The sequence below is a fragment of the Suricata suricatta genome, chromosome 9 (genome assembly GCF_006229205.1).
Source record: "Suricata suricatta isolate VVHF042 chromosome 9, meerkat_22Aug2017_6uvM2_HiC, whole genome shotgun sequence".
NCBI classification, from domain to species: domain Eukaryota; kingdom Metazoa; phylum Chordata; class Mammalia; order Carnivora; family Herpestidae; genus Suricata; species Suricata suricatta.
Genome location: NC_043708.1, coordinates 32,900,921 through 32,915,115, shown reverse-complemented (window position 1 = coordinate 32,915,115; position 14,195 = coordinate 32,900,921). Strand labels below are relative to the sequence as shown.

The following is a 14,195-nucleotide window of genomic DNA, read 5'->3' as shown; positions in this document are numbered from 1 at the left end:
TTGGGACTTATATTGATTAGATTATGGGGCCCTCACTTAAGTTGGTTTAAGATGAGGTTTCTTTTAGTTATCTATGCCTTCTAGCTTTTAAAATTCCTTCAAACTAGGGTAAGTCGAAATTTCTTTAGAACCTTTCAATGTTGGGAGACCAGTGCTCCCCAGCTGTCTGCTCAGCGCAAAATGGTGCTACATTAAGACCTTTATTTTTGCCCCCAATATTGCTCACTTTATTCATCCATTTCTTGATAGTCATTTAAATATTTCTACACTGAAAGGACAAGTTCCTTGTATCTCTCATTTCTCTTTCCCCCATTCTCTAATGAATACATATAACTTTATTCACTATTTATTGTTTGAGCATAACATTTTTCTTTGGAAGCAGCTCAGGAGTTAACAGCTATATGTCAGATCATCCAGAATCTGAAGCTTGTCTCAACCTTAGGATCCACCCCTACATTTTCCATTTTGTTTTAGCTAGTGCAGATAACAATAGCCATGAGATTGTATATTGACCTTGTTTCTCTATACATCCAATACAGCTCCTTAAAAATTGCATCTTTTGTTTCAAAATTCCCTTGCTAACTTTTGTCTCCAATAAACTAATCACAGCACAGCTACAATTGCATACTGTGCATGATTCTGTGTTTATCTAGGTTCTAAAGATTCATCATCCACACCCTCTCTTCCTTTCTCTTCCCAGATCATGTTTCATGATCACATGAGTCAGGATCTTTCTACTGAATTTCGTTTCTAATGCCAACTGTAGGGAGTTTGGGCCAACTGTAAAAGTTAGCCAGCTATAAATGTGGAGTACTCCATAAGACTTCCTTCACTTCTGGCACCATAAAACCACCCTCAATTTTAATAATTCACTAGAAGTACTCACAGAACTCACTGAAAGCTGCTAAACTCAAAGTTCTGGTGTATTACAGGGAAAGAATACAGACTGAAATCAGCCAAGAAAAGTAGCACCTAGGGTAAAGTGTGAGAGGAAACAAATTAGGAGCTTCTGGTTATCTTCTCCCATGGATTCAGAGATAGCATTACCTCTTCTTGGCCGTGATATGAGACAGTACACATAGAATATCACTAACTAGGCACACTCACCTTTGTCTTTGTTGTCCAGAGTTTTTATTGGGACTTGATTACATATTACCCATATAGTTGACCTTTAGTCTAGCCCTTCCCAGAGGGAAAACTGATGTCTTTAGTCTCCAGTTTCTTCCAGAAGCAAAACTACACCATTTCCCCCTAAATCCTCATTATTAGATTGTCCAATGGCCAATCTCCTAGTCAAACAAATATATTCTTTTTAGGCAAGACTAGAGTTCACCTCCCAAAAGCTGAGAGTAAAGGCCAGACCTCTCATTGGCCAAGGTTAAATTCTTTGCTATATAATCTTTATCACTAAGGTGATTGAGCCATACAAAGAGAAATCAAAAGATTCGGCACCCTTACGATATTCCCATAACCCTCTGTAAATTATAGGATATTTCTTTACATCTTAGATTTTTAAGGTAAGTTACATTAAATGTAAAAGAGAAAAACCTCTGCCCAAATATATTCCCCACACATATCTGGCCCTATGTTCTGGTTTTAAAGTTCTCATCTATTCCCTTTTGGTGATACATTACAGGTAATAGTGGACACTTGAGTAAGAGGCTATAGTGATTTTATGCAGTGCTCTGTACAAACTCATATCTATTTTTGCATATTGCACAATGTTGCCTAGCTATATTTTATGATGGTAGTCAGAACTTTAGCTCTCTGAATAAATTCAGTCCTCAATTGGTTTGTTAATTCTAGTACTCTGCTCTAACTAGAAAGGTGAAAACTGTCTCCTGCCATTCCCATAATGCATCTTTAAAACCCAAAGTTATATAGAAATTTTACTTTCAGAAAAATGTACTGTAGGCTTATATATTACTGTACTTTTATAGCTTACAGAGAATACTTTAAAATATAGTGTTTACTGTATATTTCACATTACAAAGACAATACTTTAAATATGATTCATTCTTAAGACTGATGGAAAAAAATATAGATCCAAAATCACAAATAAATGTGACTGCTACCACTTTATATGCCTATGAAAGTGCCTTATCTTCATTTTTTTCTTCCTCTTGCATACAGGAATGCTTTCAGTTTATACTGCCAGCTCTACCTCATGCCATTGACCTTTTACGTGATGCCATTGTAAAAGTAAAGGAAGTGCATGATGAACTTGAAGATTTACCTTCCCCACCACCTCCTCTTTCCCCTCCTCCCACAACTAGCCCCCATAAACAGACAGAAGACAAAGGGGTTCAATGTGAAGAAGAGGAAGAAGAGAAGAAAGATAGTGGTGTTGCTTCAACAGAGGATAGTTCTTCGTCACATATAACTGCAGCAGCCATTGCTGCCAAGGTAAGCCTGGAAACAAAGACCCAGAGATCTAAAGGAACCACAGGTAAATGTACTGATCTCATCCCTCTTTCCATCCCATTTTTTTATAAGTTCAGTACCGCTTCAAGGCATTCTTAAAAAGGAACTAGGATACTTATGACACTTCACAGCTATGCTCCCTCCATAATGTAGATAGACTCCTTGAAAGCATTGAAGTTTGTTCTCAGTTTTCAGGAATTAAAAATATTGCCATTACCTATTGAAGTAATAACTATAATGATAAACAATGTGACATTTAAGAACTCTCCAGAAATGTTATTTTTGTTGTCATATTAAATATACAGTGTTTATGTATATTGGACATCAAATATTTGGAGCAGCAAACCAAAGGTAAGAGACCTTAGATAACTTTAAAAACTAGTTGAGAAAGATTAATAAAGATTTTTTTTAAGACAGAATTTTTCACAAATTAACACTGATTTATATATTTCTTCATCCAAATTACCCAAGTGCTATAGAGAGGAAATAGTTATAATGTACTTGCATTTTTTAATTTAACAAAATAATAAATATTATTAGATTAGTACCAAAGCATTACAGATTCTCTTTGGGCAATTCTGGTAGTAAAAAGAGTACCATGAAGTACTTGCATAAATTTAGTCATCTTAGTTATAGAACATCATTTATATTATTATTCATACCTAGTATAATCCACCCAGTATGCTTTAAAATTTTCAGAAAGTAATATATCACTTCTTGGTATAATGGTTGTTCATTGATTGAGAGCATAAAGATTAAAAACATAATTTTACTATGTAAAGTAATTCCTGAAGTTTTAGGAGTCATCCAGATATTTTGGCTATGAACATGAGAGGATTTTTGACAACACAGATTAGGAAGGATCGTAGAGATCCTTTTAGACAACCAGTAGGTCGTTCTTTCACTGAAAACCAAATGATTTTGTCTCCACATCTATTCAATTGTCCACTGAGTCTTTACTTAAGACTAGTAAGTAGTTATATTGTCATGTGATTTTTGCTTTGTTTTGTTTCATTTTGTTTTTATGGAACTTATTGGTTAAATAGGTACATTCTTAAATCATTATATTTTCTTACTCTTTTACTCTTAATTAAAAGAGTAAAAAGTACCATCGATTTTCATCTTAAGAAAAAGCTTACAACATTTGAAATCTGAGCTGATATTGTTATTCTACATTTGAAAAATGTTGGCATTTCATTGTTTCGTTTTCACCTTTTCCTTTCCAGTCATTTTGCTTGTATAGTTTCATGTTTTCCTGTCACTATACTCATAGTTGTTATGTGTTGTGCATTAGAAGTATCCATTCTACACCAGTCCAGCTGTTATCATGGCACACGGTGAGCAGCCCATTCCTGGTCTCATCAATTATTCCCACCATGCAACAGACAGTGCAGATGAACGGGTAAGACAATAGGCTTTTGCGTTAATGATTTTGCAAGCATACAGCCTACCACCTATCCTTGGAGATAGGTTTAACATTTTATGGAAAATGTGTTTTATTCTGAAGGATCTTCAGCATACTTTTTCCCTAAAAGTTTAAGTGCCAATGAGCGTATCCTATCAAGGAATTTAATTTAATAGAGTTTCTCCTGTACCTGAAATACTCTGATATCATTAAGACTCTGTCGTATGTCACAAAGAGCTTTTATCACACAACTCCAAGAAATTCGTTCCTCAGAAGTTATTATTTTTCTTAGCAATTTTACACATACCCTTAAATAAATTACCTGGCTTAATTAAGCCACTAAAAGGATCACTTTAAGTCTTAAAATATTTAATTTCTGTTAACCTCACTTTTTACCTCATGATTTTTCATCTTATTTTCTTTTCCTTCATTTTCTTCTCATTAATACCATTTAGAGATTTGAGACTTGATACAATTTCTAAGATTACTAATCTTCAAATAAAAACTTCAAAGGATCCATTATCACTTGTTTTAGTCACTGGCTCTATGATAGTTTGTAAAAAGCTCCAGGATAGAAAAGACTAAACTGTTAAGTATAACTAACTAATAATAATAATTTTTTAAAACTTTGAAAACTTTTTAAATAAATAAATAAATAAAGTATAACAAATAGCAATAATTTAGACCATGGATGTCAAAAAAAATCTATCTCAGTCCCTAATATGGATATAAACTGAAACGTGGGAAAAAAGAAAGAAAAGTAATAAAGTGAAATTTGGCTTAAAATCCTTAGGGAGATCCAGTTAAAAATGGACAGAAGACATGAACAGACATTTATGGAATATTATTCAGCCATGAAAATGAATGAAATCTTGCCATTTGCAATAACATGGATAGAGCTATTTATTTTTGAGACAGAGCTTGAGTCAGGGAGGGACAGAGAGAGAGAGAGAGAGAGAGAGAGAGAGAGAGAATCTGAAGCAGGCTCCAGGCTCCGAGCTGTCAGCACAGAGCCCAACACGGGGCTTGAACCCACTAACCTTGAGATCATGACCTGAGCTAAAGATGGACGCTTAACCGACTGAGCCACCCAGGCACCCCACTAGCTTTCAAATGCTACTTACATACTTCTCTGTTCACACCTCCTCTTTCCTTTGCCCAGTTGACCAATCATTTCTTTTTCCTTATTATTCTACCTTTAGGTATCATTTAAGGCCTAGCTCAATGGTTCTTTATAGGTGGTGACCTCCTTTGGAAATGTGATTAATGTTGCTGTCCCTCTCCAAAGACCTATCCACACAAATGTTGAGCTTAGTTGCAAGGCCTATACTTTAGATGAAGTATGCTTGTGCCACAAGAAAAAACAAGTGTTGGTGAGGATGTGGAAAAGGGGGAACCCTCTTGCACTGTTGGTGGAAATGAAACTAGTACAGCCACTCTGGAAAACAGTATGAAGTTTTCTCAAAAAGTTAAAAATAGAACTACCCTACAATCCAGTAGTTACATTGCTAGATATTTACCCAAAGATATAAAACTACTGATTCAAAAGGATACATGCACTCTGATGTTTATAGCAGCATTATCTATGATCATCACACTATGGAAACAGCTGAAATGTCCAATGACTGATGAGTGGATAAAGACGATGTGGTATGTATGTATGTTATGCCAAGCTAAACATGTCAGTCAGAAAAAGACAAGTATCATATGATTTCATTCATGTGGAATTTAAGAAACAAAACAAACAACCATGGGGGAGAAAAAAGAGAGATGCAAACCAAGAACAGGCTCTTAAAACTATAGAGAAGAAACTCATGGTGACCAGAGGAGATGTGAGTCGAGCAATGGGGTTACGTAGGTGATGGGAATGAAGGACTGCATTTGTGATGAGCACTGGGTGCTATATGGAACTGTTGGATCATGGTCTTGTACACTTGAAATTAATATTACAATGCATGTTAACTAATGAATTTAAATAAAAATAAATAAAAATTTTAAAAAGTCTTGTGCCAGCTCAAGTCCAGCCTCCTCCCTAAAGCTTTTCATAGATCTAATCTATGTTTATCTTTCCTTTCCTTTGGATTACATTCACTCACCAAATATTGATCTTGACACTAATATGCATGTATCACTCTGTTGGACGCTATGAGTTTTTAAATGATTATATATGATTTGGGTCCTGCCCTTGAGGGACTCACAGTGTAGTACAAGAGAATATATTCTTAAATGAACTAGTTTTGTAAGTATATCAGAACTGTTAGTATTCTCTTGAGGTACACAACTAACTAGTCTACTATTCCAAATTTTATTCTAGGAAATTCTATGAGATTTATCAGTGGCTCCTGGCTGGCTCAGGCAGAGGAGCATGCAACTCTTGATCTCGAGGTTATGAGTTTGAGCCCCATGTTGGGTGTACAGATTACTAAAAGAATAAATAATAACTTAAAAAAAAAAAAAAAAGGAAAATACAGCCTACCTGGAAGGTCTTTAAACAGAGAAGTTACTAGGGAAGGATGTGATGGAGCTAACCACCAAGCTGGACAGTGACTCTAAAAGCATTGCCACAGAGATTGACAGATTGTAGCTGTGGAAGCCATACTCCTTCATACATGCCTGCTTTGGGAAAAACTAGCTCCAATTATTATAAATTTGCTTACTACCTACCCAAAATTAAATTTAAACATCTTCAATTGAGTAGTTTTCCAACTCTTCTGTAAATTTAAACATTTTTTAATATAAAAATTTTAAGTGGTATAAATAATGACTCAAGAGGCATTGTATGCTCACTTATTAATTTCCTTGACGTCAAAATACAGATGTATGTGTTTATTTTATTAGTGTTCTTACTGGCATTTCAATAGCCCACAGAGCTCAAAAAGAGAAGTGACACTTTGGTTACATGTTCTGAGTATGGTATTATAACTCCATTTTTTCTTTTAGAAGTGTTCACCCAGTCAGTCAAATTAACAGAACAGAAAAACAACATAGACTTAAATAATGAGCCAAATTCCTAAAAAAAAAGCATGCATTCTCATTACAATTTTCCCTTAAAGGGGAAAATTCTGTTGTTTAATAATCACCAGTCAAAATATATTGCATATCCTCAAAAGCTTTAAAATCAACTGGGACAAATTGTTTTCTCCATGCTCTCAGTTGCATAAGACAATAAGAATACAGATTATTCTCTAAAAGTAAAGGAATGTTATTTCCTTTGGAAGTGATTTGGCATTTCATCTTCTCAATTGTGTAGACTTAACCCGCTACAAATTCTGCTTACGTTAGGTGGATCATCACTACTCCTTGGTAAGCCTTGGGTTCATCTCTTATTGACTCCTTTATACACATAGATGAATTGCAATTTTCAGAGCTTAGCCTTTTTTCACCTCCTCCTTTTCCCCACTCTATTCTCTTGCTTCTTGTGTTATTAAAATAAAGACCATCAAGGCTAAATATCTCTCCTTTCTGCTTAAACTATTTTTCTGAGTTAATTCTTCATTCTTCTTTCTATCTCAAAGTGAGCTTATAATTCTTAAAAGTTAGTGGCTGCTTCTACTTCTTTATTATCAAGGAAATAATTATTAAGTATCAAGACATTATTAAGTATGCAAGTCATTGTGTTCATTTTTTTACTTCTCCCTAACTGTTGAATGCATAGAACAGGTCTTAATTTTGAAACAATCCCTTTCATGGATTTTATTAGTAAAAATACCTATAATTGTACAAGTAACACATGAATACATTTTCCATATTACAAATGAAAAATGAAAATAAATAAAAATGAAACATAAAAGATTAACACCCATTTGAACTATCCTCTCATCTTTTTCTTATTTGCTTTCACATTGCCCCAGAAGTAATCACTTTTTTAAAAATCAGAGGGGTATGTTTCAAAACTTTTTTATACTTTTCTATACAAACATAGTAAATACAATCCTATAGGATAACACTTTTATTATCCTGGATTATGGAAGGATTCCTTTTAAAAAGTAATTGAAGTAAAATTTGCATAACATAAAATTCACCATTTTAACCATTTTAAAGTGTACAATTCACTGGCTTTTAGTACATTTACAGTGTTGTGTAACCATCTCCTCTATATAATTCCAGAATATGTTATCACTTCCCCCACACCAACAACAAATCCCATACCAATTAAGCAGTCACTCCCCAAAACTTCTTTCCCTGCCTTCTGACAATTATTAATTTGCTTTCTGCCTCTATGGATTTGACTACTCTGGGCATTACATACAAATGGAATCATGCTATATGTGGCTTTTGATGTCTGGTTGCTTTTGCTTCACATGTTTTCAAAGTTCATCTGTGTTGTTGCATATATCAGCATTCCCTTTTTTGATTGCACAGTATTCCATTATGTAGATATATCACATGTTATTTAGCCATTGATGAGTTGATGGACATTTGGATTGTTCCACCTTTTGGTTATTAAAATAATGTTGGTATGAGCATATGTGTACAAGTTTTTGTTTGAACACCACTTTTCAATTCTCTTGCATGTACACCTAGGAATAGAATTGTTGAGTCATATGATAATTCTGTTTAACTTTTTGAGAAATCACACAAACTGTTTTCTACAGATATCTATCATTTTACATACCCAGCAGCAATAGATGAGGTTTCTAGTTTTTCTACATGATCAACAATATGTGTTCTTTTCCTTAAAAAAAAAAACAACTATAGTCATTGAGTGGGTGTGAAGTGGTATTTCATTGTGGTTTTGATTTGCATTTCCCTAATGACTAATGATGATGGGCACCTTTTATTGTTGTTTATTAAACATTTTCATATCGTTTTGGAAGACATGTCTATTCAAGTCTTTTGCCTCTTTTAAAAAATGATTTTGTTTTTAGGGACACCTGGGTGGTTTATTAAGCATCCAACTCTTGGTCTCAGTTTATGATCTGCGGTGTGTGTGTTGGAGCCCCTCTTGGGGGACTCAGTGGGGCTGTGCGCTGATGGTGTGGAGCCTGCTTGGGATTCTGTCTTTCCCTCTGTTCACCCACCCCCGTTCATGGTCTATGTCTCAAAATAAAGAAATGAAAATTAAAAATTAGGTTGTTATTAAGTGGATTGTCTTCTGTTGTTGAGTTGTAAGTGTTCTTTATGTATTTTGGATACTAGACCATTATCAGATATAGGATTTGCAAATGTTTTCTCCTATTCTATAGATTGTCTTTTCTACTTTTATGGATAATGCTCTTTGATAAACAGAACTTTTTAATTTTGATGAAATCTTGTGTAAATATTCTTTCCTCCCTGTACTTTTGGTATCATATCTAAGAATCTATTACCAAATACAAGGTAGTGAATATTTATCCCTTTGTTTTCTTCTAAGTATTTTTGTCATTTTGGCTGTTATATTTAGGTCTTTCATTGATTTTGAAATAACTTTTATATATGGTTTGAGATAAAGACCCAACTTCATTTTTTTTTGAATGTGGATATCCAGTTGTTCTAACACATTATATTGAAAATACTATTCTGTACCATTAATTGTCTTGGCACCTTTGTTAAAAGTCAATTAACCTTAAACATAAGAGGGTTTATTTCTGAACTCTCAATTATATCCCATTGGTTTATATGTTTATCCTTATGCCAGGATTATACTGTTTGAATATGGTACCTTTTAAGTAAGTTTTCAAATTAGAAAATATGTATCCTCCAACTTTCTCCTTCAAGATTATCATGGCTACAGGGAGCCCTTAAGTTTCCATATGAATTTTGGGATGGGTTTTTCTATTTTTGCAAAAAAAAATCTCTTAGGATTTTCATTAAATCTGGGGATCGCTTTGGGTAATATTGCCATCTTTACAGTATACATCTTTCCATTTATTTATGTCTTGTTTTGTAATTTTCAGTGTACAAGTCTTGCACCTCCTTAGTAAAATTTATTCCTTAATTTTTTATTGACTTTGATACTATTGTAAATGATTCTATTAAAATTTTTAAATTTTTTTCAAAGTTACTGTACAAAAATACAGCCAATGTTTGTGAGTTCCTCATATATCCTGCAACTTTGCTGAATTTATTGACTCTAATAGTTCTTTTTGTGGGTTATAGAATTTTATATGTATAACATTATGCCCTCTATGAAGAACAAGTTTTATTTCTTCCTTCCCAATTTGGATGGCTTTCATTTCTTTTCTTGTCTAATTTCCCTGGCTAAAACTTCCAGTACAATGTTGAAAAGAAGTGCTGGAAGAAGACATCCTCATCTTTATCTTAGGAGGAAACTTTCAGTCTTTTATTTAAAAGTAGGGTATTAACTATGAGTTTTTTATAGATGCCCTTTATCAGATTGGAGAAGTAACACTCTAATTTCTATTTTCTGAATTTTTTTTTTCATGAAAGGGTGTTTAGTTTTTCAAATGCTTTCTCTACATCATTTGAGATTATGGGATTTGGGGGATTTTTTTCTTTCTTCTATTAATAAATAGAATATTTTAATTCAAATTAGAATATTCTAATATTAGAATATTTTTCTATTTATATTCTAGTATATTCTAATAAATAGAAATATATTCTAATATTGAACCACACTTACACTTATGAAATAAATCTCACTTGGTCCTGGTATGTAAGGCCCTTGGTCCTTGTTTTAATATGCTGTTGGATTCAGTTTCTAGTATATTATTTAAGAGTTTGCATCTATATTCATAAAGAATACTGGTCTATGGTATTCTTTTCCTGTGATGTCTTCATTTGTCTTTGATATCAAGGTAATACTGGCCCTGTGAAATGATTGTTACCTTGTCTTCAGTTTTGTGGAAGAATTTGTAAAGAATTTGTGTTATTTTTTAAACATTTAATAAAACTCTTTAGTGAGGACATCTGGCCCTGAGTTTTCTGTATTGGAAGTTTTCTTTATTATTGATTCATACTCTTTATATGTCTACTTCAGATTTTCTTCTTCTTGTACCAGTTTTCATAATTTCTATGTTTTTAAGGGTTTTTTTATTTCATTTGGGTTTCCAATTGTTGGCATACAATTATTTATAGTATTATAATTCTTTTTACTTCCTTGTAATCAATAGTTATGTCTCTACTTTCATTCCTGCTTTTAGTAATATGAGTTTTTCTTTCTCTTTTTTCTCAGTCTAGGTTAAGATTTGCCAATTCTGTTGCTCTTTTCAAAGAACCAACTTTGTTTTGTTAATTCTTTCAATGTCTTTCTGTTCTCTATTTTATTTGCCTTTACTATACATTTTTTTAGTTCTTTACTTCTCTTTGCTTAGGGTTTAGTTTCCTCTCTTTTTAGTTCTTTGTTTTTTGGGTTTTTTTTTGAGATAGAGAGAGAGAATGTGAGTGAGTGGGGGAGGGGAAGAGAGAGAGGGAGACAGACTCTGAAGCAGGCTCCAGGCTCTGAGCGTCAGCACAGAGCCCAACGTGGGGCTTAAACTCACAGACCATGAGATCATGACCTGAGCCAAAGTCAGATGCTTAACCAACTGAGCCACCCAAGTGCCCCTGTTTTTAGTTCTTTAACATGGAAGGTTAGAGTATTGATTTGAAATCTTTATTTTTAAAGTAGATGTTTACAACTATAAATTTCTCTCTGAGCACTACTGTTGCTTTACTCATAAGTTTTGGTATGTTTTGTTTTCTTTTTCACTTATGTCAGAGGATTATAACTTCCTTTATGATTTCTTCCTCAACTCATAGTTAAGAATGTGTTTAATTTTGGGGCGTCTGGGTGGCTTAGTCAGTTAAGCATCCCTCTCTTGGTTTCTGCTCAGGTCATAATCTCACATTTTGTGTGTTCAAGCCCAGCATTAGGCTCTGTGCTGACAGTGAAGAGCCTGCTTGGGATTACCCCTCCCCCTCAGTGCCCCTCCCCCTCTTATGGGCACTCTCTGGCTCCCTCTCAAAGTAAATAAATAAACTTAAAAAAAGAATGTATTTAATTTCCACATATTTGTAAATTATCCAATTTATGTCATATTGTTTCATTGCTTACCTTTCATTATGGTCAGAGAAGATACATTGTATGATTTCAGTTTTTTAGTGAGACATATTTTGTGGCTTAACATTTAATAGTCTGCCTGGAAAATGTTTCTTGTTCACTTGAGAAAAAATGTATTTTACTGTTATCAGGTAGATTTCTCTCTATATGGTTGTTGATTTATAATGTTGGTCAAATCTTCTGTTTTACTTGTTGATCTTCTGACGAGTTGTTCTAACCATTATTGGAAGTGGAACATTGAAGTCTCTCAGTGTTACTGTTGAATTTTTTCACCAATACTATTAGTTTTTGCTTCATATATTTTGGGGTTCTTGTTAGGTGTGTATATGTTTATAATTCTTATATTTCCTCATGGATTGACCTTTTAATCATTGTTTATGTTTTTGTCTCTTGTAACAGTTTTTGTCTTAAAGTCCATTTTGTCTATTATTATAGCCATTCTAGCCCTCTTTTTTTTTTCATTCTAGCTCTCTTTTAGTTGCTGTTTGCATAAAATAAATTTTCCCATTCTTTTACCTTCAACCTATTTGTGTCTTTGGATCTAAAATATATATGTACTTAGATAATGTTTTTTTAATCCATTCTGATAGTCTCTACCTTTTATTTGGGTAGTTTAATCCACTTATATTTAATGTAATTACCGATAAGGTAAGGGTTTTTTTCCCCCAGTTGTTTCTTTTCTATATTTTTTATTATTTTTATGCCTCATTTTTTATTACTTTCTTCATTGCTGATTAATGGGTATTTTCTAGTGGCACCTGGTGGTTCAATTAAGCATCCAACTTTGGCTCAGTTCATGATCTCAGAGTTAATGAGTTCGAGCACCACATTGGGCTCTGTGCTGACAGCTCAGAGTCTGGAGCCTGCTTCGGTTTCTGTGTCTCCCTCTCTGTCTGCCCTTCCCCCACTTGTTCTCTCTCTCTTTCTCTCTCTCAAAAATAAATAAACATTAAAAACAAGTTAATGGATATTCTCTAGTGAGTCATTTTGAGTTTTTTATCATTTCTTTTGGCAAATATTCTTTTAGTTATCTTTTTAGTGGTTGCTCTGGGGGGGAGGGTTAAATTAACATCTTACTTTGTAACAGCCTAATTTGAATTAATACCAAATTAGCTTAAATATTATGCAAAAACTTTGCCCATCCTTGTCACTTATGTTATTTTCACAAAATATATATTTAAACCTTTTGTGTCCATCAATATAGATTTACAGTTGTTGTTTTATATAGTTTTTTAATTGTATTGGATTTACCAAAATATATATCAATACTTTTATGTCCACCTTGTAGAGTACCAGTTTATTTATATTTCCATGTAAGTCCCAAATTACTGTCTATTGTCCTTTCATTTCAGCCTGAAGGACTCCTTTTAGTATATCTTGTAGGGAAGGTGTACTAGAATTGAATATTTTGATTCCCTATTCATTTTGAATTAGTTTTACTAGATATAAAATTTATGATTGACCCTTTTCTCTCAGCAGTTTGAATATGTTATTTTGCTACCTATTGACCCTTACTGTTTTTGCTGAGAAATCAGCTGTTAATCTTATGGAGGATCTCTCATATGAATTGCTTCTCGCTGCTTTCAGAGTTCTTTATCTTTTACTTTCAACAATTTTTTTATAATGTGTCTTGGTGTAGGTTTCTTTATCTAACCTGGAATTATTGAACACATTGGGTATATAGATTTGTGTCTGTCATCAAATTTGGAAAGTTTTCAGTCATTATTTCCTCCAATATTTTCTCTGCCTCTTTCTTACTTTTACTGGGATATCTTGGGGCATTTATGACTGCATATGCATATCTTGGGGCATTTATGACTGTCCTTCCATAGTGTTCTTAAGTTCATTTTTCTTCATTTTTTTCTTTCTGCTCAAAGTAGGTATTCTCAGATTTATCTTCACGTAACTAGTTCTTTTGCTTGCTCAAATCTGCTGCTGAACCCATCTGCGGGGGACCAGCCCACGCACCAGAGTCCAAGGGTCTCTGAGTAGGGGGTTGGTGTCGGCGAAATATCTATAAGAAAGAACACAGACAACATGAATGGTGGAAGAGACCACACCTTACTGTGAAACTTGGTGTCTTATATACCATAGGTGATTACATCATTTTTCTAATGATTACATTGTTTGTTACTTCCAGAAAAATTATTATTTCCATGGTAACAAAAACAGAAAATCAAAACAGAAACGAGGCACAGTACAGAAGATCAAAAAACATAATTCATCACTCAAAATACATCAGCAGGGGTTTGTTTTATGTACATAGTGATATTATTAACCGAAGCTTATGACAAGGCTATTTTTTCTTAAAGGCTTAAACAATAGTCTGTGAGTAAGGTGCCCGTAACTAGGGAGGAAGTTTCAATCAGAAAATCTGCCCAGTTA

General features: G+C 33.6%; 1 protein-coding gene across 7 annotated transcripts in view; it reads left to right on the top strand.

The window, feature by feature from the left end:
- Positions 1–14,195, top strand: part of GPHN (gephyrin) — a 608,842-nt gene that overhangs the window by 378,911 nt on the left and 215,736 nt on the right. For 4 of the 7 annotated variants that reach the window (XM_029951674.1, XM_029951675.1, XM_029951677.1 and 1 more), the window contains 2 exons: positions 2,134–2,406; positions 3,719–3,826. In XM_029951674.1, coding sequence (XP_029807534.1) covers positions 2,134–2,406; positions 3,719–3,826 — 381 coding nt within the window. The remainder of the gene's footprint in view (positions 1–2,133; positions 2,407–3,718; positions 3,827–14,195) is intronic. The other 3 variants (XM_029951680.1, XM_029951678.1, XM_029951679.1) reach the window with 1 other exon arrangement.